Source organism: Megalops cyprinoides, chromosome 15, assembly GCF_013368585.1.
Source record: "Megalops cyprinoides isolate fMegCyp1 chromosome 15, fMegCyp1.pri, whole genome shotgun sequence".
NCBI lineage: Eukaryota > Metazoa > Chordata > Actinopteri > Elopiformes > Megalopidae > Megalops > Megalops cyprinoides.
The window spans coordinates 12904711-12926556 of record NC_050597.1 but is presented as its reverse complement, the minus strand read 5'-3'; the positions used below and the strand labels follow the sequence as shown (position 1 = coordinate 12926556).

The 21846-nt window shown below is 43.6% G+C and overlaps 1 protein-coding gene across 1 annotated transcript in view; it reads left to right on the top strand.

The window, feature by feature from the left end:
- The window catches only part of LOC118790326, a 47264-nt gene that overhangs the window by 4562 nt on the left and 20856 nt on the right, over positions 1 to 21846 (top strand). Inside the window, exons 3-16 of the mRNA XM_036547235.1 lie at positions 1924 to 2064; positions 6741 to 6887; positions 8133 to 8324; positions 9225 to 9308; positions 9790 to 9908; positions 10268 to 10382; positions 10666 to 10743; positions 11265 to 11380; positions 14129 to 14291; positions 19092 to 19237; positions 19350 to 19443; positions 19929 to 20078; positions 20392 to 20541; positions 21180 to 21436. Of these exons, the coding sequence (XP_036403128.1) occupies positions 1924 to 2064; positions 6741 to 6887; positions 8133 to 8324; positions 9225 to 9308; positions 9790 to 9908; positions 10268 to 10382; positions 10666 to 10743; positions 11265 to 11380; positions 14129 to 14291; positions 19092 to 19237; positions 19350 to 19443; positions 19929 to 20078; positions 20392 to 20541; positions 21180 to 21436 (1952 nt within the window). The remainder of the gene's footprint in view (positions 1 to 1923; positions 2065 to 6740; positions 6888 to 8132; positions 8325 to 9224; positions 9309 to 9789; positions 9909 to 10267; positions 10383 to 10665; positions 10744 to 11264; positions 11381 to 14128; positions 14292 to 19091; positions 19238 to 19349; positions 19444 to 19928; positions 20079 to 20391; positions 20542 to 21179; positions 21437 to 21846) is intronic.

Below are 21846 nucleotides of genomic sequence, written 5' to 3'. Positions count from 1 at the left end.
TTGTTTGTGTGTCTCGAGCCAAACTGATGACTGAAATCCACAAGGCTTAATCCAAGCCTTGAGTCACAGCCTGTCCAGATTGAATGTTTCATTCAGTCCTTATTGCGCAGTACTCTGAGGTGAAGGGAATGTGTTTCCTTCCATGTGGAAAACATGAGGCCGAGGACCATGTCAGTGAGGTAGGACAACACAGCGCAAATATGAGAAAATCAGGTGATACTCTTCTAACTACCTGCCATTCAGAAGAACTATTATCCAGAGGGCCTGGAAAAAGGTTATGCTCTATAAATATGAGGAAATATGTTTATTTTTGTCCATTGCCAGGTTCATATTAACTGTTACTGTGCATGATTGTACTTCCATCGGTACTCAACAGTAAGCTGTAACAAATTTTACTGTTGGGGTAAAGCGGTGCCACTAGAAAAACCCTGCTTTTTTGGAGGATTATGCTGGAGTCTTCCAATGCAGCAGCTAAAAGAAAAAAAATGTAGACATGCCTGGAGAGCTGTCCTTTCCCTGCCTCTCCTCTGCCCAGATGCTTCCTGAATAAAAGGGGGGAAATAACCCTGTGAAGGAAATTCTATCAGCCCTATTAATTTGTCCCCACCAACATCTCGGATAGTGCTGACAGTAATTTTTGTTAAATAGGACCTGAGGGCTGTCTGACACATGTTTGCAATGTCTCTTGATTGTGTAAAAGGTGTAATTAACAGTTTAAATGGACAGTTTAACATTCCCTCCCCATGAGATGATTATGGCAGCCCTGGCCACTCTCCTGATTGGCCGTCCCAAGCTACAGATCTTCACCGCCTCAATCAGCAGCTTGGCTTCACAAACACATCACAGAGGAGAGCTTTTCCTTGCCCGACCCCTGTGTTTTCTCCCCTAAAGCGCTGCAATACAGAACTGAATATTCAGTGAATAGTGAATCCTGTGTGATAAATTTAGCTTCATCAGATGTTATTCTGCATGGCCTTGGTTTTTGGTGCTTGCCGTATTGTCATATGTCCCTAGAGGGAGAATGATGAGGTGAAAACTTATGAATTCTTGGAAAAGAACTAGAAGAACAAGAACCAAAGAAATACTAAAAGAAGTACTTCTGAAAGAAGCACACAATGCAACAGTCACAGCTATCATACACAAATGTATCCCAGGCTTGGGGCAGATGTCTTTGTGATGTGGTAACATTTCTTTTGTTCCGTTTCTGTGACGATGACATACTACTAGATTAGGATGGCATCATTACTGTTCTCCAACCGCACTCTGTACAAGCAACAATTCATGTTTGTTGTCATGGACTGGACCTTACTCAGCAATGACCTCTTCACAGTATGCACATGGAGATTGGATTGGGGTGGTGTTCCACTGTCCCAGGTGCCCTGAATGTGTTCTGCCCAATCCTTAGTGTAAATGTATTTTTTTTTTTATAAAACTCTCAAACAGCTTCTTTCTTCCTTTTCTCACACACAACTTTTTCTTGACAAACTTTGCATGTCAGGAAGGATGCCCACAAAAAGCCAGACATTTATGCATTATGAAATATCAGTATTAATATAATCACAACCAAATGGTGTTTTTCTCTGTTTGTTTCTGAACACATCATCCACTCTGAAATACCTCAGCGAGTACGTCATGCATTGTATAATGGCTGTGTGTAACACACAAGGGAAAACACTCATCTCTTTTCTCACCTCTCCAAGACAACAGCAGCCAGAGGGAAATTAAGGCATCATGAGAAAAATGCCCAGAACCCAAACCCAGCTGCATCGCATTTGCATTTACTGAAATGTATTCATTCAACAGAGAAAACTCTTCATGACCTCTTTAACACCCACCCATTGGTGTACAATAGTTCATACAAATGTCAAAAATGATTAAATGTGTACCACTCAATTCAATAACGTTGTATTTATTTCTGTATAGACTCCTGCGCTAAGAGCCCTGTCACCAAAACAAGACCTGCAGAAGGTGGAGACTCCATCCTGCGGACAGGCTGATGTCCCGCCCCAGAGCGATGGCAGCATTACTCAGCGCAATGCCCTTTTCAACAGAGAAATCCTGCAGGTAATGACAGGCAGGGAGACCACTGCCGCTCTGAATCTGAGTTTCATCGAACACCCATACTGGTCTGTGTATTGGAATACCAAGATTATTTGAGGGTTGATAATTTGAAGGTGATTAAAATGATTTAACAGTTTGGTTTACTTCTACATTTTTTACTCTTACTCGTTATTATCTTGAAATTAAGCTGGTATGGCAGTTTTATTGTCCCTGTATTGATGAGGCTATGTTACTATTGCAGAGGTGTTGACTTCCACTGTTATACTCCACAAAACATTCAAACTGACCTCCCAGTGCAGCCACTGAATAAAAATCTGGTCTCAGGTGATTGGAGATATTCATCCAAGAATATGCTGCAATGGCCAATACCCTCACTTGGTAAATTGCATAAACTTGCTTTGTTTCATACAATACAGTACAACTGGACATAGTTCAGGGCTTCAGATAATTTGGAAAGAACATTCTGTTGTTCCCACAAACTCCCTGAGAGTAAATGATTTTCAGAGAAAGCCAAGGGCTCAGACAGAGGTTGTGAATCTAAGACATCCACATGTTTACAATACCTCTGAGGCATGCTGTAGCACAGGGTAATCCTGGTGACAAAGTACCTTGCTTTAGCTGTGTCCTGGAATGTCAATGTACTGTCTCTGAGTGTCTCTAACATTACAAAGTGTGTGTGTGTGTGTGTGTGGCCGATTGGGGCAAGGGGAGGCGTTTTGGGGAGGTGCCCTGGGGTTAAGTACTAATGTGGAAACTGTGAAGAAGAAATGAAAGCAGTAGAGAGATGTACATAGAAACAGGCTCTCCCTGTCCTCTGACCCAGGAGGAAGGCCTGTGTTTTTGTGCTGAGCATGCGAGCAGCACAGGGGAGTGGGAGGGAAGGGAACAGCCACAAGAGGAGCGATTATTGTGGGGTGAGATCATTGTTTGGCTCCATCTCTTCACGCCTTTGGCCCGTGGAGACCAGCTCAGGCTGTATAAGGCTAGCGTTATCTCACTGCAGCGCCGACTCCAACATACAAGGACATTTTTCAGCGGGTTCGGCTCAGGGACAGCGGGTCCAGGCCTGGGCCTGGACATTCAGTTTCTCTCTCCCTTTCTTCTGAATGGGCACATGAAGCGGAAACAATTTTACAATGATAATACTGGCAAAAAATAAAAGCGCCAACTTTCGTTATGTGCCTGAGAAAAAAAGAAGTGATACAAGCATTTAGAGCTGTTCCATAGCACATCATTAACAGTAATAAGCTGAAGTGTCATTTTGTGTTTTGCAGAAGTTTGCACGCTCAGCTATCCTCTTTTTTTTCGGAAATTGCCACAGTAATTGTATTTACTTTGTAGACACTTCAATCCGCTGGTATAAATTGGACGAGAAACGCTTGCTTTACAGTGATATGGTCTGCTGATAGCACTGATGAAAATCTGTTATTACAACATTACATTTTGAAGTTTAAAGAGGCTGATTTAATACAAACAATAATAAAACTGTGTGATGGAGGTTGCCACATGGTGTACGATATCCATTCACAAGCTTTTCTATTTGAGGCTGTCTCCATGGCTTCTCTGTAAAACCACTCCGTTTAGTGCATATGTCAGTCCCATGACACAGCCTCGATGACTCACTTTGACAGAGTCCAGTGTTATGGCCCCCGCTCCTTAAATTCAGGATATGTGACTGAAGTAGATGTTGTGGTCAATCCTGTTCTTTGTGTCCTAGGTTATGTCAGCTGCACGTGATTGTTTTCAGGGCTTCACGTGTTGTGTGTCACATGAAAGGGCACTCTACTCAAAATATCTCATTCGATATATTATGTAATATTTACGAAACATTACCTTGATAACCAGGAATAATGGTCTTTAAGCTCAGTTAGCCTAGAGCTAAATGCCCCTCCTGACTGTTGCTGCGACATCAATGGGGCTACTGTAAGGCAGTTTTAAGCTGTTGCTGTATGTCAGTGGAAGGAAAGAGTAGAAGAGTTTGCTTTTTGCACATGTACTTGAGTACCTAAAGACACCAAAAATAGGATATACGTATACTTTGTCCGACTGTATAGTTTATGCAAAATTACTTTTTCATGATTTAGGTAACAGCACCCTGCATTGTAAACATGCATAAGAACAGGGTAGCTACCATTGTGATTTTGTGGTGCTTGGTAACCTCTGGCACAGACCTTAAGGTGTGCAGCGACTCTGGTAAACAGCCCATTGTTTTGGCGGCGAGGAAGAAACACAAGCATCAGGAACTTCCTGTATGATGTCATCATCACAGAAAGCAACACCATTGTAATGGGAGCCGGTGTGGGGAGATAGGAGAGGCCTGTTTATTCAAGTGTTTTTTTTTTTTCTTCAAATCAGAAATACCTCGGCGCCCGCGGGAGCTATTAAAGATAATTACTGTGTTCAGAAGAAAAGAAATGACATCATATTTCAATTTCAAGCGAATAGTAATGTGTTGTTGCCAAGTGTTGTGTGGAGTGGAGTGCGGTTTTGATGGTTTGTTTATTCGGGGGAATGTTGGACCTCCTCCTTTCAGAGCTTATCTGCAAAAGCACAGCAGGAGCCTAACTGAGTGAGAAGCTGTGTGCACTAAGTTTACACATTGAGGTCCGCAACAAAAAAGCATAACTAGACATACGATCACAGGCATATGGCATGCGTTATAAGTCAAGTGTTATATTGCGTGGTGTTCCCATACCATTGCCATCAATGCTGTGTTCATTTCGTACGTAATGCTATTACAAAATATGTAACAGACATAGAGACCATCAGATGTTACAATCTGACCGTGCACAGGGTTCTTCAAGTAGTGGCCTAAGAGCTACAAACCTGTAGGTATAGGTACCTGTTGGATTTGCTATTGGTAGTCAGAGATAATTACTTCAGAAAATCAAGAAAAATCAATAAATTAGTTGATTGATTAGCAAGATTGAATGATGTTGCTTAAGTGTTGGTGTAACTTTATTCAGAGTGTACAGATTTGCATCTGGATGTTCTATTTGGAGCATGGTACATAATGTGCATTTTGTTAAGCACCTTTTGTGCATGTAGGGTATGGAAAAATGTCTTGACTATCTACTCTTTTTTGCTTCTAAAACTCATCTCCATGGAAAAGGAGTTGAATTTAGAGCCCTATTGTATGTGGAAATTAACTCCTGTGCTGCCATTTCAATTACAGTTTTAAAAATGAAGTCAAATTTAACATTGTGAATTAGGCACCTCAGTTAGGACGTACCATTGACATCAGCGCTCAACCAAGCATCATGTTCTTATCAGACGAACACATCTTTTCTTCGAGCTTGACCACCTGTTTTTAGTTCTCTCTTTGCAACCATAGCCAGAAATGAGAGTTTAAAGAGAAAGAGAGGGGGCTTATGCAACGGTTTGTGCACTTGCCAAAAAAAAGCCTCCATGGCATACATAACATGACATTGGAAAGTGAAGAACGGGTTCCAGATGATGTGTCCTTAAAGTGTTACTGTGTGTAAGCGCAATAGAAAAATGGATGATGGATTACGGGGGTCAGATTTTTTAGCCTCCTGGGACTAGAATCCATGATGCAATCCTACACTTTTGCTTGCAGTTTGTTCTCCCCGGTCCTGCTGCTGTGTGTTTAACCTTGTGCAGACTTTTGCAAACCTTTTAAAAACTGTTTAGGTAATGAAATGTTTCCACAGCACCGTTGACAAAAGAGGGAGAGGAAAGTTCCCTGACCTCATAACTGCTGTGTAATGTTGCCACAGTGACGATAATTGAAAAGAAAAGGGGAAAAAAAAACCTGGGGATACTCTGCAGCCCAGCTTCTGACGCTGTGTAATGAAATCGCAGGAAGTCTGCTTTGAAGCTGGGTGGAATAGCACGAAGTCCTAGCTACACCAGTCCATAGCTGGTAGACATAAATGCTGTCTTATATGTGAAATTCACTTTGATTCCATTAGTCTTGCTGATCACACCTGGGCACTGTATACACTGTTTGGATACGCGTCACGCTGCTTTGACGTGATCGAGGGAATCAGGTTTTTCATCTTGCATCTGGTGGCTTCGCATGCGCTTGGGTTCTGCAAGCGTGAGTGAAGTGAGTGAAATTTTGGGACGGAGCGCACGATTGCGTGCGCGCGCACACACACACACACAGAAAAAAAATGTCATGAGAAAATGTTTTGAGATCCAGCATTCAGCTGACCTGCTGTGGCACAATTTCTTTTCCATTGCATTACTTGAAACCAAAGCTATAGCATAATATTACTCTGAATGTTGTCATCGGCAGATCAAAACAACTGTCTGGACTTCATCTGCAGTCCAAGACATTTTCATGAAAGCACTGAACTCTGTATTATATCTGTCTACCTCTTTTTTTATTTTGCTGTGATCAGTGATGGGGGTGTGCAGGTTTCTCCATTCCCCTTTTACATCCGCTGTATTAATACCAATGCTTGCTGAAGCAATGCAGTGATTCAGCTGTCTATCTGCACCCACAGCTTGCTTTGTAAATAGGCCAGCACCACTGATGCTTGTGAGCCTCTCAGGAGAACCACACAGAACCTGAATAAAGGGAGACAGCTGGGTTCCACCATGACAGTGGAATAGAGCTTGACATTTTTGCCATTTTATGGTAACATTTGATTGTTGCACCAGGGCAGTCTGTGACACTTGTGGGTAAACTGTTTCTCCCTGATGTTCAGGCTGAGGCGTGGATCAAAGGGAAGCTGCAGGACCTGAAGGATGGCTGCAATGTTCAGAGATGCCCACTGCAGGAGTGGGAGGAGCTTTCTCAGACCCTGCAGAGAGACCTCAAGGACTTCGAGAACACCCTCATTCAGCTCAACCAGGTGACTCTGCTGGCCTAAGAATGCAGTCTAAATTGAAATCTAAAACTACACTCATTTGAGCCCATCCTTCCCTTGTGCTCTGTGCCTTGTGCCCCTGCTAACTGTGCTGCAGTTAGCAGATACTATGGTGAAGCCTCCATCACATTCTGTAGAAACACGCAGATTAATATGGAGGGATCTTCCCTGCAATTTCTCCAATTAAAGGTGTATCGCAAAATAAAATACTATAAACCATGTTTATTGTGAGCTCTAATAGGTCTGTGCACCATATACGACAGGATACAATGTGTGGGGGAATTATTTTAAAAGGAAACACGATACATAATGACACTGGTAATATGATCTATATGTCACAGCTCATAGCCTTTCACTGCCATAGATTTGACAGCTGTCTTACAGCCATTATTTAGGACTGAGAGAGGGAAGTGCTTTCTCATGGCTTTCCATGTTCCAGACAGCATTGTCCAGGCACGGTTTATTCTTCCTCCCCCGTGAGATTGTTTGGAAATGGTACATTGCCCATAATTAACCCTCCCTGACATTGAGGAGGCCTGAGGGGGGATCCAGAGCGGGATATTTCTACTTTCCGAGCCAGTCGCGCTGAGGCGAGTGGAGGTTTGCCAACATCTGGCAGCCCAGGGTCTCACTACTCAGACACGTTCAATATGAGACACTCAGGTTCAGAGCCTGTTTCTGTGTCCACGCCATGCGCCCTCACATTCTCAGATGAACAATGCACCTCTTCAACAGGAAGTCACAAGCATGGCAACCAAAAACCGGTTGCCAAAAACAACTCCTAAGCAGAGTGAGCAAGAGTAGAGAGAGCAGAGTCATAAGCAGGTTTTTAATGGTGGTTGGAAAGAAGTGCCAAGTGATCTTACCATTTCTCTTCATTGCACTGGATATTATATAAAAATGTTTCTTTAGCAATAAAGTCACCTAAGGATGATGCACCAGCTAACTTTAATCCTTATGTCCCATTTAAATATACTTGCTACTTTCACTTCAGCAAACCATCTATGATCACAGATAGCGAGCCAAGTTTATCTTAGTAATAACCAGCTGAAACAGTATGCAACTGTTTAGAAGTTGCTTACCTTTAATGGACATCAACCATTTTAAATAGCTTAAAGTTTCAACCATTTTACAAAAACATCCTCACTAACCAGCTACCCAGAGTTCAACCTTTCAACAACATTATCCCATCTGTCAGACCTAATACCTCTGTTCTGTTTCTGTTCCAAGATGGGCGAACAGCTCATCTGCAAGATGAACCCCACCTCAGACCTGGTGAAGAAACAGCTGAGCCAGCTCAAAGACCAGTGGCACACGCTGAAGCAGACTGCTGCCAATCAATCAAAGGCGCTGGGTGGAGCCAGGAGTCTGCAGGAGTTCAACAGGAAGGTGGACAAGCTAGAAGCGTGGATAAAGGAGAAGGTAAGCCCTATCCTGCTTGGAACCAGATGTGTCAGCGGAGATGTCGTAGAGTTACCCGAGCATCTCCTTTTACAGACTGTACCCGAGTACCAGGCTCTCTCTTGTAGATATCCTCCCTAGCCCACCTGGATTTAATGTTGCGTGGACAAAAAGGCATGTTTTATGTTCAGACATGTGCACCATCATAAAATGTCTGCTACTCAAAGTCAAAACAAAATCCTTCAGAGCTTTATCATCTGTGTCCGTTCTTTTACTCTCTTTTTTGTGTTTGTGAATTCCCAAGAGCGGAGACTCAGAGACAGAATCTGGACAGGTTTTGCTTGCCTTCTGTGAGGCCACGTGAATGATCCATTTTAGCAATGCGAAAATAAATAAATGACAGCAAAGAACAAGGGGAGCAAAAAAACCTCACAGTGCAGGGTACGGCCTGGAAAGAGTGGGTATTTTCCAGGCTCTGAGAAGATGTGGGCCTTTCAGACAGATTCTTCCAGTGCTGCCACCCATGTTGTCCCATGAGAACCTGGTCTCCTACCCCAACACCCCCTCACCGCCATCACCACCGCCTGGTCACTTTTCTCATTATGTTAAGAAATGACATTCAGCATTTTGCTGAAAATGTTAGGAAAGAAATGTTATGAAAAGATTTTCACACTTGCTTTGTGAATCAGCAGTGTTGGAAAATGCTGATCTCATTGTAGCACACTGAATATTGAGTGCAATATTACCTCTTTCTGCGTGGAATAAGTTTTGATGTCTGTCGATTGAATTAACAAGCTCTCACATTGTTTTGATCTCTGGTAGCAAGGCCAATTTAAAGTAACAGAGGTGCTAATAAAAATTTGATGTTCATTGTTAAAATAAAAGAACCAAAGGTTGTATTCATTTTATATGCATCAGCAGGAAGAGGAACAGTCGCTGGTGAAGGTTCTTGGTGAGAATATTGACAAAGTGCAGCTGACTAGAAGAATTCTGGATTTGAAACAGGTGAGTGTCATAAAAAAGCAGGAAAGCGTTGATCATGTGGAGTGCCCCCATTTGGTTTAATGCTGTCTCATTACTCTGTATCCAGGCCAAACCCTCAGTAAATAAGCCTGCATATATTTCTCCAACCAATACATGTTTTGCATAAAGAGATGGCTTCAACAGTAAACAGCTACATGTTGCTTTAAAGAATAGCAAAATGCCCTCCGGTAAAATCTACTAAGATGAAAGTTGAGAATATTCCCAAACTTGTTGGTAAATCTGTTATTCATGAGGTTCGGTGAGTGTGCATTTGGATGCAGTCTCCTTACAACGCACGCACACATTTGGGAATACGTGTTTTGAGCTATGCGTAATGGCTTTTGAGATGGTAAAAGCGCGCTTCACAAAGTCGTTTTCATGACATCATCTATTCCAGAGCATTGAGAGCGGAGCGTAGAGATGCAGTTGTTGCTTGAACGGGATCCCTGTAATTTTCCCCCAGGATGAGCAGCTGTACCGGACTCTCCACGAGGAGATCAACCACTTGGCGCTAAAGCTGGAGAAACAGGGGAAGACTGAGGGCAAGAACATTTCCACCCGGAGGAAACACGTCAACAAAATGTGCGTACTGTACTGCAGACCGTGGCGTGCCGTCAGTGGAAATGTTGGACTCACAAAGCTGTTTCTCTTCATGCGCTATGATGATTTTTTTCAACAATTCTTTTCGATTATGTAAACTAATTATTCAGCGTAAAAAAATAATCTTATTATTTGGAAACATAGGACAGTTTACACTCGTGTTTGGGGTGAATTATGTAGCATATTACTTTGACATTTATTGCTTACCTTGCTCAGTTGTACAATAGCAGCAGTGAACCGTGGAATGAACCTACCAAAAAGTCCATACGAGACCAGCTCTTTATCCGCTTGATGACATTGCCTCTCTGCTGTTTTCTTGAGATACTGTGGTGTCTTTGCAGGTGGCTAAAGGTTCAATCGCTCCTGAAGGACTACCATGAAAACCTTCAGCTGGCACTAGAAGTCTCCTCCTTTTACCAACAGGCAGACAATATCATCTGTGCCATCAATAACAAGGTGAAATGCAAACTATGTTGCTTTCCCTGAGTGTTATGTTGAAAGTCTGTTTGAGAAGTATGCCCATTTATCACCAGTGTTGCTCGTGCCCCTGAAATATTTTGGTCTACTTTTTCCATGTTGAGGTAATGTTATTCTCTGTCCTGGCCTCCATTTAAAACTTCTAGGTACTTGCAAAGGAATGTTCAGGATATATTCTCCCAGCATAATGTCTGACATCTCTGCAAATATGTCTGCTGATTCACTTCCTCACACTCTTTCAATGTTGTCTTTTTCTCCTCAGAGGAAAAGCATTTCTGTAACGAATGATCAGGAGAACAGTGGAGACAGGGAGATTCGGGACATAGCCAGTCAAATTATGGTGAGAACAGACACAACAGAATGTGATGTTAGTTATTCTGCAGAACTAAAAGCTCAGTTAGTCAAAATACTGTTCAGATAGCACAACTCTAAAGTAAGCAAACCTTATATTTTCAGCCATTACCATGTTCATGGCTTTATTTTCACCTTTTACTCCTCTGAATACATGCTGTACATTTAGACAGTGAGTCAGACCAGTGCTCTGGCGTAGTTGGCTATTGATCCAGCATCCAGCATGGGCTCAAATAAAAAAAAGACTAAACCTGACCTTGTGGAGTTTCCTCCCAACACAAAACTCCTCTGTGGTCATGTAAAATAATTATTTTCCATCTTTCATAATAACCATGTTTGACCTAATGTTTTAAGAGCATGACGAGTATCTTGTTCCAAGTCTATAAATTGACTCCAAACGTGTTGAGTAATTTCCTTCCTCACCCCCTCACCCCCCAACACTGCATCCCCCATACCCCCCCCCCCCCCCCAAACAAAAACCTCCTCGTTTCCCTCCACCCCCATTTCCAGATGCTGGATGTGACTGTATCTCAGCTGTCGAACCTCCACCCGGCCCTGGCGGTGAGGGTGACACAGAAGCAGGCTGAGGTGAAGGACGGCTGGGCCCTCCTCCAGAAGGCTGTCAGGTGGGCGTGCCTTCCAGGTTGCTGGGGTTAGAGAGGGTCCCTGTGGCGTCCTTACAAGGCCACAAGCCATATCATTGCTTAATGGGAGCGCTGTGGTTTCCAAAAAGGTGGAAGTGGTTTCCACTCTGTGTTATTGCTGTATTTGTTACTCCTCAGCTGCACTGAAAAGGGCAAAAAGACCCTTTACAAAAAGTACACTGTTGAACCAATATTTTTCCTTTCAGCATATACATGTTCTACGGTACTGCAGCTTTCTTCCGCCTTGATTTCATACAATGAACAAAAAAGAAGATACTAATTGCTTATGAGTTCTCTACAGAAAGCAGGAAGGGTAGATGCTTATTTTGAATGAATGTGTGGAGTCCACGCCATGAAAGACCTGACCTTCGTCTTCCAAAGCAAAAAAGTCTATGGAGTGTAACACAGGCCTCTTTTTTAAAAACATTCTTGACGAAGACAAATGGAGTTTGTAACTTCTGGCAAATGAACTTTACAGTATTTTTCCCTCTATCTGAGCTACCTTTTTTAAACTGAGATAATTTACCACATCTGGCTGCTCTCTGAAAATACGAGATGAGAAATGAGATGAAAAATATTTACGGTTCTAAATAGGGAAATAATTGGAATTTTACTAGTTATGAGTGTTTGAGGATTTACTTTGAAAGCAATTTAAATGTTAATCAAGATGAATTCATAGGCAAACAGCTCTAAGATAATATACAGTACCTGTGTTTTTTTGGGACTGGCAACAGACCGAGAAGACATCTTGTAGATTTTATGCAGTTGGTAAATGTAAAGGAAATTGCTTGTGACCCCAAGGTTATTTTGTACTCCAGGATAAATGATTAATATTAATAATAAAATAACAGCCCCAATTATCCTTGGATATTTGAGCCAATTTGACTAATTTCTGAAATGTTGACATCATTAAAAAATGACACTTGTTCAAGTAAAATAGAGATTTTACATGCAGCCCAAAAAAGTTGCCAAGCATTGGCCACGGGAGTGAAAAGTTAAACATATATCTTTAGCAGCAATTTTGTAATCTCTGAGTGAACATGTTTTGAGGTTTGTCTGATCAATGTCTTCTGGGATTTCTTGAGACTCTCTCAGAGATTCTGCTCTACTAGATGGAAGTAGATGGAAGAATGCTGAAGGACATAATGGATTATAATTTGCCAAGGACTCCGATATATTGTTAAATTTGAAGTTCACTGGGAGCAACCAGTGACTTGAAAGACTTTAAGAAAGTTGTACTTAGTGCATTATGTGTCATTAAATCTTAAAACCTCATTCTGGATGTGGTTTGCTGCAGAGTTCTCCAGACAGCATCCTGTGCCTTATGACATGTTCCTTCCGTATGCATTTGACCATGGCTTTCCAGAGGGTAACCAGATCACTGAGGTCAGACAGCACCAACACCTCCCAATTCAAAGCACAGCTATGACAGCAGCTGTCATTTTTGTAGTGAGTTTATGCATATTAATTGAATTACTTGAAAACAACACTAGTGATGCTGACAGTGGGGGTGTACATGAAATATCTGTTTGAATTAAATATACATTGTATGTATTCTAAATTATATAGTTGGAAACAATCTTATTCCACATAATTGCACAAAAAGTGTCAACTGACAAGTAGTTGACATGGTTTCTATTACGTAACCAGCTCTGTCTAGTGGTGCACCATTCTTTCCGATACATCTCATGCTGATAATGGGTTCAAAATGGAAGGCTCGTCTAGTGGAGATGGGGTAAGCATCTAGCTCTCCTCCCTGACTGATTTATGGAGTTGTTCTGAAACAACAGCCACTCCTTGGAGATGGTGAGGTCACTGCATCAGACGTGTGAAATCATACTTGTTATCAGGCCGGCATTAGTCTCGCAAACACCCGGGACTCTGCGTTGCATAACCCCCCATTCATCTGTTTCCGTATGTCTGCGGAATCCGTAAACGGCCCCGAATTATTCGCTTCACTGTCATCTCCCCGCGTGTCGTCATCGCTCCCGAGGCCAATGGGAACGGCTCTGCGGTCTGGAGCGCTTTCACGATGATCTATTCGTGAAGGTGGTCGATGAGAACATTAAAATTTCACTGGCGAGGAATGTGAGCTTTGTACTGGAGATAATTCTTGGCAGCTTTGGAATCACTCTCTAATTGTGCGCGGCACTAATGTCTGGGCTGTGCCGATTCCAACATGGTCTTTTATGTTATGTTACGTATTGTTTGTGTAGTCATTACACTTTCCGAAGTAGGAGTTACACCCCTTTGTTAATGTTTCTTTGTCTATTTATTTTTGGCCAAATGAATCACGTATGGGCTGGAAAATGGCTCTTAAATGGATACATTGAGTAAGAATAACACTTTCAAAAGTTCCAAGTTTTGTCTTTCAATTATTTAATTTTGAATGGAACAGAAATCAATGCTCTTGATTTTCAGATGTGTCATATGATAGCAGTTGATTCTAGCTAATTTCTTGCATAAACTAAAACATTCATTCTTCGATGGTTGTCTTCGAATAATTTCCCATGCTACGGTATGGTGCTGTAAGTTGGATACATTTCAGTCCAGATGTTACCACATGAGTCCCTCTGTCTGAAGAATTTCATAGTTATTGAAGCGCTAAAAGTACAACTATTGCAAAAATAGTTCAGGGACAGAATTAGTATCAACAGCATTGCTTCCTTATTCTTCCTTCAGGCTACTAAGCTTTGACAGTTTTAGATCACAACAATGCTCTCCCTGCAGGACCGAGAAGCCAGCTCTGCCTGCCTCCAGCTCTGATTTCACCAGGGAAGATGGCGACCCTCTGACCCCATCCAGAGAGCTACAGTGCGGCGTGGGAATTGAGACGCACAGGATTATGGGAAAGGAGGTTAAAGAGGAGCAGAACCGGCTCAAAGGATGTGTGGTCAGTAGCTTGGTATTCACCAGTCACATCTACTGCTGCTTTCAACGTCAGGTTTCAGTTCCAGGGTCACTCCTGTCTGGAAGAATTGCATTTATTTAGCATGTCAAAATAATGGACTTTTACACCTTGGGGAAACTGGAAAGGATAACGGAGAAAAGTCTAAATTTATTTGACTTTATTACATCTTTTCTATCTCACAGCTCTGAAAGGTTGGCTGTCTGAATTACATATACAGCATGCAGGAAGAGCTTTTAAAAGGTGATATTTATACTGGCATGAAATATCCATAAGTTTCCACGAAAATATCATGCCATGATTGTACAGCAAGTGCAAAATGTTTGCCAGTACAAATACCCGTTTCTTTTAAACTGAAAATCAAATTGCTTTCATATCCTTTTGACTCAAATAAACATTACAGTTAGAATAACTGCACTATCTGTACATACATTAGGTTTGTACGTAAAAACAACAATATAAAAATATATTTTCATCAGATTAATGCAATATTAATCCAAACTGCTTTATGGGTCATCTGCACTGAGGAAGTGGTGCCCTCTGGGGCTATGAGGATCCTGATTACAGACCATTCTACCATTCATACACATGGAACTGCTTGTTTTGCGGTCTTAATGGTATTTTACTCGTTCATTAGTCCATGCTTGTGGATTAACAATGAATAATGATACAGCCATTTTATAGTGCTCCATTGCCTCAGATTAATGTTTCATATACTTAAGGATATGAGAATTTGGGCAAATGTTTGGGACTAAAAAAGATTCAATATACTTTTTGTAGTTTTAGTCTGGAGGCACATGCTTCTGCTGCTCTAAAAGTGCTCTTGTGGCATGCACTTAATGTAACCTACTATGGCAGCCTTGTAGGTCACTCTGGATAAATGAATAATAATTCACAATATGACTGGTGCTTTACCAAGCATGCTCTCGGAGGAGGACTCTACCTGTGGGTAACCTTTGGATCTGGCATTGTCTGTGTTTCGTTCAGTCAGATTTTATCTGGTGGGGAGACGTTCATTCTTTCCACCCCATTTAAAAGACTGCTCACCCCCTTGGCTTTTGCTAGCCCACGTGCCAACTGTGACACCATGCCTCCAGCTCCATTTCAGGTGTTTCTCTCACCTCATAGACTCTCACCATTGACATGGCACACAGCCATTACACAACAATGGCCACTTGTCTCTCCAGCACTGGCAGCAGGGGTTATGTAGGAGGGGCTGCCACAGATAATGCACCTATTAGACATTATGCAGAGCTTAACGTGAGGGTCGGAACAAAGACTTAGAGTCAGAGCCAGTGTTTGTGCCAGGTGCAGCCACCAGTCAACCAGTAAAACAAATTTGTCTCATAGTTTTGCAATGCTTTACTCCGCTCTGGGGAGCTTTGAATTGATTACAGTCTATTAAGGGTTGGATGTGCAAGATGCAGCTGCTAAAGGTCTCTGCGCTGGGAGAAAAAAAAAAGGGACCAGAACCCTCTCACTTACTTGAGCAACCGAACCGCTGCTCTTTCACAACGGCCCTGTGACCGGTTCACCTTGCCATACGGAACGGCGTCTGCGCGTGGCGCAACGGCGAAGTGCAGCACCCTTGCTTCTTGTCGTCTGGCACGTGATGTGGAGTAAACATGATGCCCGGCTGTTTTTCAGCTCTAATGAAATCCAGGCGGGCAAACCGCACACCAGATGGGCATGGTGGTAGTGATAGTTCTTGGCTGACATCACCCCCACAGCATGTCGCTGAGAGAGAGAGAGAGAAGAAAAAAAAATCTGTCCAATAAGGACTGTAGGGAACATTTACTCTTGAAGGCAGAGGAAGTGCAGGAGCTATTTTTACCTCATGGCAACATAATTCCTCTTATTTTTAATTTTTTTTTTCTAGAGAAGCAGAAAGCTGGTCCCGAAGGGCTGTGATAGACATCTGAGGTTGTTTTTTGCAGAGGGCAAAGAAAAAGATGAAGGGTGAAAGTGAGTCTCTGGGGATCAGCCATCAGTAATCAGGGCTGTTGCTCTAATCAAGGGGAGGGGATTTTATTTTTACCCGCCTGAATGCATAAACAGGCCGATAAGAGGCCCTTGTGATAAATGGTAGATAATTTATTGACTGGCATGTTCATAAATTGTATTAGACCTCCTAAATTGACTGCTTTCCTACAGAACTTTACAGGAGGCCCTACGTTCCAGCTCTGACTCACATCTTCTGAGATCTGACTCAGAAAATGCCTCGGCTAAATTAACACACTGCTATAAAACATTATTATTAATGGCGTTTTGAACTTGTAGACTGCTGTGTATCAACATTGTCTGATATTTTAATGTGAAAATCATCTAATGAACAACACGCTTTAACTTTTGCCAGTAGCTGTTTTCATTTTCTGTAATGGGGGTAAAAAGCATTTGATGTCACACGTTAATACGATACATTTTAAAATATATTGCACAGAGAAGTATTGAAGCTCTAGCCAAGGTGGTTGTGCAGCAGGTCAGTAATGTGTTGTTCATGGCTCAGGCCTCAGGCTTAGGGCCATGTGTGCATGTGAACCTTCTCAGGCAATTGTAGTGTATCTTTATATTAAATCTTTATATTTTCATTTTCTTGCTTTTAGAGGGGCTGATTTCACCTTTTCTTGTTTTCACTTCTTAATACAGCCTTGTCCACGTTACCACATCAGACCTGGTTTAAGTTACTCCTGCTTGGAGCAAGTATCAAACGCTCTTGTGCTGCTTGGTTTTTTAACAGGTTTTAACTGTGAGCGCGTACAATACAGCTGTATCTGATGTGGCTGCATCAAAACAGATGTGGATGCACCAAACAGAACATGGGTGTGAAGTCAGTGAAATAGCTTTCATTGAAATGTGCAACCTTACAATTACATAGATAAAGGAAGAGTAGGAAGATGTAAATATAGTTTTGTGTTGAACCTTATTCCACTGAAAATTATTGTGAGCAATAGTCCAAATCCCAGTCAGACTTGGGCTGACAACAAGCCTTGAGTTCTAATTAGATTGTGGTCTAAAGACATTATTCATCACAGGCTTAAGGGGAAATCATAGAAACCAAAGCTTTTTTCGGTCATGGTGAGGTCATTTGAGCCTTCAAGACAAGTAAAATATTCAGTTGTAAATATTGTGTCTGTGGGCATGCATTTTTGTTGCCCAAAAGATGTCAATGTGTATGGGACCTCATTCACAGGGTGTTGTGCTTGGCATGTGCCGCTTTATCATTGACCCTCACATTGCCCAGTAGTCTGAACATGTGGACCACGTTGGCCCTGCTGATGCTGCTGCTCCCGCCCAGGGTCTCACAGCAAGTCAGAATTACAGCTCCAGGACCTGCTGGCACACCCTCTGCTGCCTCCTCCAGTGCTTATGACCCATAAAAAGCAGCAACAGGCAGGTGCTAACATGATGCACTGTGGGGCTTGGGCTCCTGGTGGCTGCCGTGCCTCTAGGGAGCCCCTAAGCGGAGAGGGTCACCCCCGTGGAAGTGAGAAAGAGTACTGTAAGATCATAAAGACCGCAGAGCCTGCAGCACTGACACAGACGTCAAACAGGGAGCTCCGGCGCTGAAAACCTTGGCTACCCCCTCCGCTATGTGACCCGTGCGATCATAAAAGATGAGAAGCCCCAGCGCCTGATTACTTTTTAATACGTTTTAATACATTTCCATGCCTGAGACAGGGTCGAGTGCGGTACTGTAGCCCAACCCTGCTGCAGACCTGCCCCCTCCTCACCACACCCACCTCAGAGGGCGGCCAGAGCTGGTGGGGATGGAAAATGAACAGACCGTAAATCCGTGAGTGTTCTGCTGCTCGCCAAAGGGTCAGAAAGAGAGAGAGAGAGTGGTAGTGTGTGACATAAATTGCAGAGGTACTTGCGGGGGTATAAATTGCATTTTAAATGGCTGCTCTCCACCCCTACATGGGGAAGTCTTAATGATTTCTGAGTTCATGTTGCTGCAAAATTAAAACGAGGTATTATTTACAGTCTGAGCTATGCCACAGCCGCCGCCTGTCCCGATCGTTGCCAGGCTGCTGCAGCACAAATCGCGGGTTCCCGGCAAAGCTCTCAGCCCTCCTCCTACCTGGAGAGATGACCTCAAAATGACAGGAAGGCACTCTCTGGGAATGTAGCTGTGAGACCAGCAAGAAGCACAGTCATCCAGGTCATCCAGGGGCATTAGTGCTGAGAGAGATCAAGGCTATTCTCAGTGTCTGACCAAAACAGTGCTTTGATGGGGATCTGTGTGGAAGCAGTGATTCCTTGTGACATCATTGAAAGATATTCTCATGTTTATGGTACCCTGTACGAAGACATTGTGAAGGATTCGCTCCTGTAGTTCAGTACCCATGCTCAAAAAGGGTGAGGGTAACATCTAATGCACACAACATACTGCGTTTTGAGTCAATCGGGATGTGAAAAGTGTTATTGATAGCTGAGTATTCGGTAGGCAGTCCACTTCCTGGTGTCATTGTGTGGCTCTGGCTGCTGGGCACAGGGACCTCTTTTTTTAGGCTCAGCTCCATTTCCTGCTGGTGTACGTCATCCCCCGCTCATCAAGTCTGAGATACAATGCCATGTTTTTAGGTGTTTGACTTCTCCAAACGAGTGAAATTTCCCAACACTTGCCAATCTCTTTCTTCCGAGAGTGACAGCATGCCAATGACCAAAGCAGAGAACTCATTCTGGCCCCAGTTGTGCTTACACTATGCTCTGCGCACTGAACAGAACATTGCCGTGTCCTGTTATTTTATGAAACCATAATGACATATGTGTTTTTGCGAACAGAGCGTGAGAGACTCCGGGAGCAACAGGAAGTCAACAAGCGGCCAAAGCGAGGAGCTGCTTTTAACGAGCCACACCCCTCCAGTCACAGGAAACAGCCCAGCTCATACGGGTGATGTCATCGGGAGACGCCAGACAGGGGTGGAAAGGTGACATTCCGTTCGCCGCACTGAACGTTTTTTTTCCCCTCCAAAACTGCATAAAGTAATGGCTAATGTAACATGCAAAAATTAAAGTTGCGTGCTTGCGCTTATTTTTCAGCAGGAAACAGTTGGGCCAATCCAAGCCCGCTGTCCCGCGAGGCCACCCACAGCTCCACGTGCAACTGCAGAAGTTCACTGTGTCTGCAGACAAGGTGCCTGCTCCCCTTCCTGCCAGCTACCTCATGTCACTCTACTGTACCGCTCTGACGCCAGTTAGCTAGCCGGTCGCCAGTCAGGCAGATCTCTGACAGCCAGTTCTGGGTGCATAGGTTTCTCTGCTGTCAGTTAACTGTGTCTGGTTTAGCCATTACTCACATGACGTCTGTGAGGTGAAGTCATGTAAGTAAGCACAGAGGGCCTTTCTCTTGGTCAGATGAGTTGTGGTGTGTGTGTGTGTGTGTGTGTGTGTGTTCTTCAGAGATGTGCTGACCCAGCCTGCACCATCTAACTTCCAGGAATTGTCTTTACCTCACAGCCCTGCCAATAGTGAGCACAGTCGGGGGAGCTCAGCTCTCAGGGTGGAGTTAGAAGTAGCTGCATGTGTTCCTTTCGCTGCCAAACAGTGGGAGAATCCGTCCTCTGGTGGTTGTGGCGCCTCTTCCTCACTCTTCTTGCCATGTCATCTCCTTTGGCAAAGACTCTCTCGTGGCTGAAGGACAACGTGGCCATGGCGACCCAGATCTGCTGCACAGCGAGTCTGGATGGCTTTGAGGCGGCAAAGAGGTGCCAGGCAGCTCTGGAGGAGGAAATCCTGTCCAACAGAGCCAGGATTGAGGTGGTCAAGAAGGTGAGGCACTGCTTAGAGAGACGGCCTGCAACACCAGCACCACCTGCCCTGTTTTTTTATTTTCTATGGATCACTAAAATGCTACTACAAGGACATTCAAACCAGTGCAATTGAGAGCAAAAAAAATCACTGCACAATCAGACTTAGTTAGGATAACACCAGCAAGCTGAAAGAGAATCCATTGGCAAACAATTGATTGGGAAGACCTGTATCTCAAATGGCTGCAAAGGTTCATGACTGTACTTCATGACCTGGGTTTGTCAACATTACCTGAATGAGCTGAAGTTGAGGTCCACCACACTGTCCACCACAGGAAGGCCGGAGCTTGGTGCGGGCGCAGCACCCAGGGAGTGCCAAGATCGAAGAGTTCCTGGGCCAGCTGGAGGTGCTGTGGGAGGAGCTGAAGAGGAGGCACCAGAAGAACGTGCTGGTGCTGCAGGAGTCGGAGAAGCTCAACCTGAAGGTAAGGCTGAGGCCTTGAGGAGTTTGCCCCTTAATGTGTTACACACGGCTCTGGCGCGGCTCCTAGTTCCATAAAAGCCCCATCCAAAATGCATGCTGATCAGGGAAGAGACCCTCACTCTCTCCAGCAAAGGCTTTGCCCAGGAAATCTCACTGCTTTGTGTCCACATCATGGCCTGCAAGGTGTTTCCACCAACAAGTCACAAGGCCAATCACTTTTGGACGACCAAAGCCATAAATACTCATGCCGCAATACAGCTTTTATGACTTTATAGGAAAATAAAACTGAAGACCTACTCACAATCCTGGCAGCTTCTGGTCTCATCCAACATTTTTACTATGAAGGATGTCAGGTTTAGACTGAGAACTAAATTCACCATGACAGTTCCTGAGTGAACAATTTAAATCACTTCTAAAACTGAGCTCTCTCAGATTCTCGGTCCCTTTCATGGCTCACATCTTCGTTTGCAGTTTTCAGATATTCTGACAGTGCTCCAGAAATTCTTTGCACTTGCACATAAGCCTGGTGATCTCAGAGTCTCAGAGGGGGACACCTCTTTCCGCTGAATCCAAGAAGGTATGACTGTACACATTGTGTGACCGCAGCTGCCCTGACTTTCTCCCACTTTCCTGACGCAGGCTATGAAAGTCCTGAAGGACCTGAACAGCCTGGAGGCCTGGCTGCAGACGGTGGAGCTGTCCATCCACCGGTCCTCGCTGGCCAGGGACCCCAAGTCCATGAGCGCGGCCGAGCAGGAGAGCAGCCTGCTGGAGAGGGAGGTGTCCTCACGGGGCCTTGAGCTGCGCATACTGCGCCAGGAAGTGGACAAGCTGCGCAGCCGCAGGCACTTCCACACCGAGCAGCTCCCAGCCCGCATGGAGGAAGTGGAGGAGAAGTGAGTGGCACATGTCAATCGATCAGTCTGCTCGTCTGATAAGTAGTACTGTATTTCTTGCACCCTGTAAGTGCCTTTTAATTATTTTGTCTGTATTTTGTCAGTCTTGGTTTCAAGCGGCAGTATGCCTTGGCCTCAGATGACTACATGAAGAGTTAATTTGGACTTGGCAAACATTGATTGCATAGGATGATTCCAGGAAACCGATAAAAGAAAAAAAATCTATGGAACATTAAAAAAAAACACATTTCATCATTTTTATTATACACATTAAAATAATAATCCAGATAGCTGGCGTGAATCCTCAAACTCTGATCCATATTCTGAATGTAACTCATGCTAGAGAGCTAGCTGACCAATATATCAATGCTCATACAGACATGCAACTAAGATCAGTTCTTAGAGCAGTA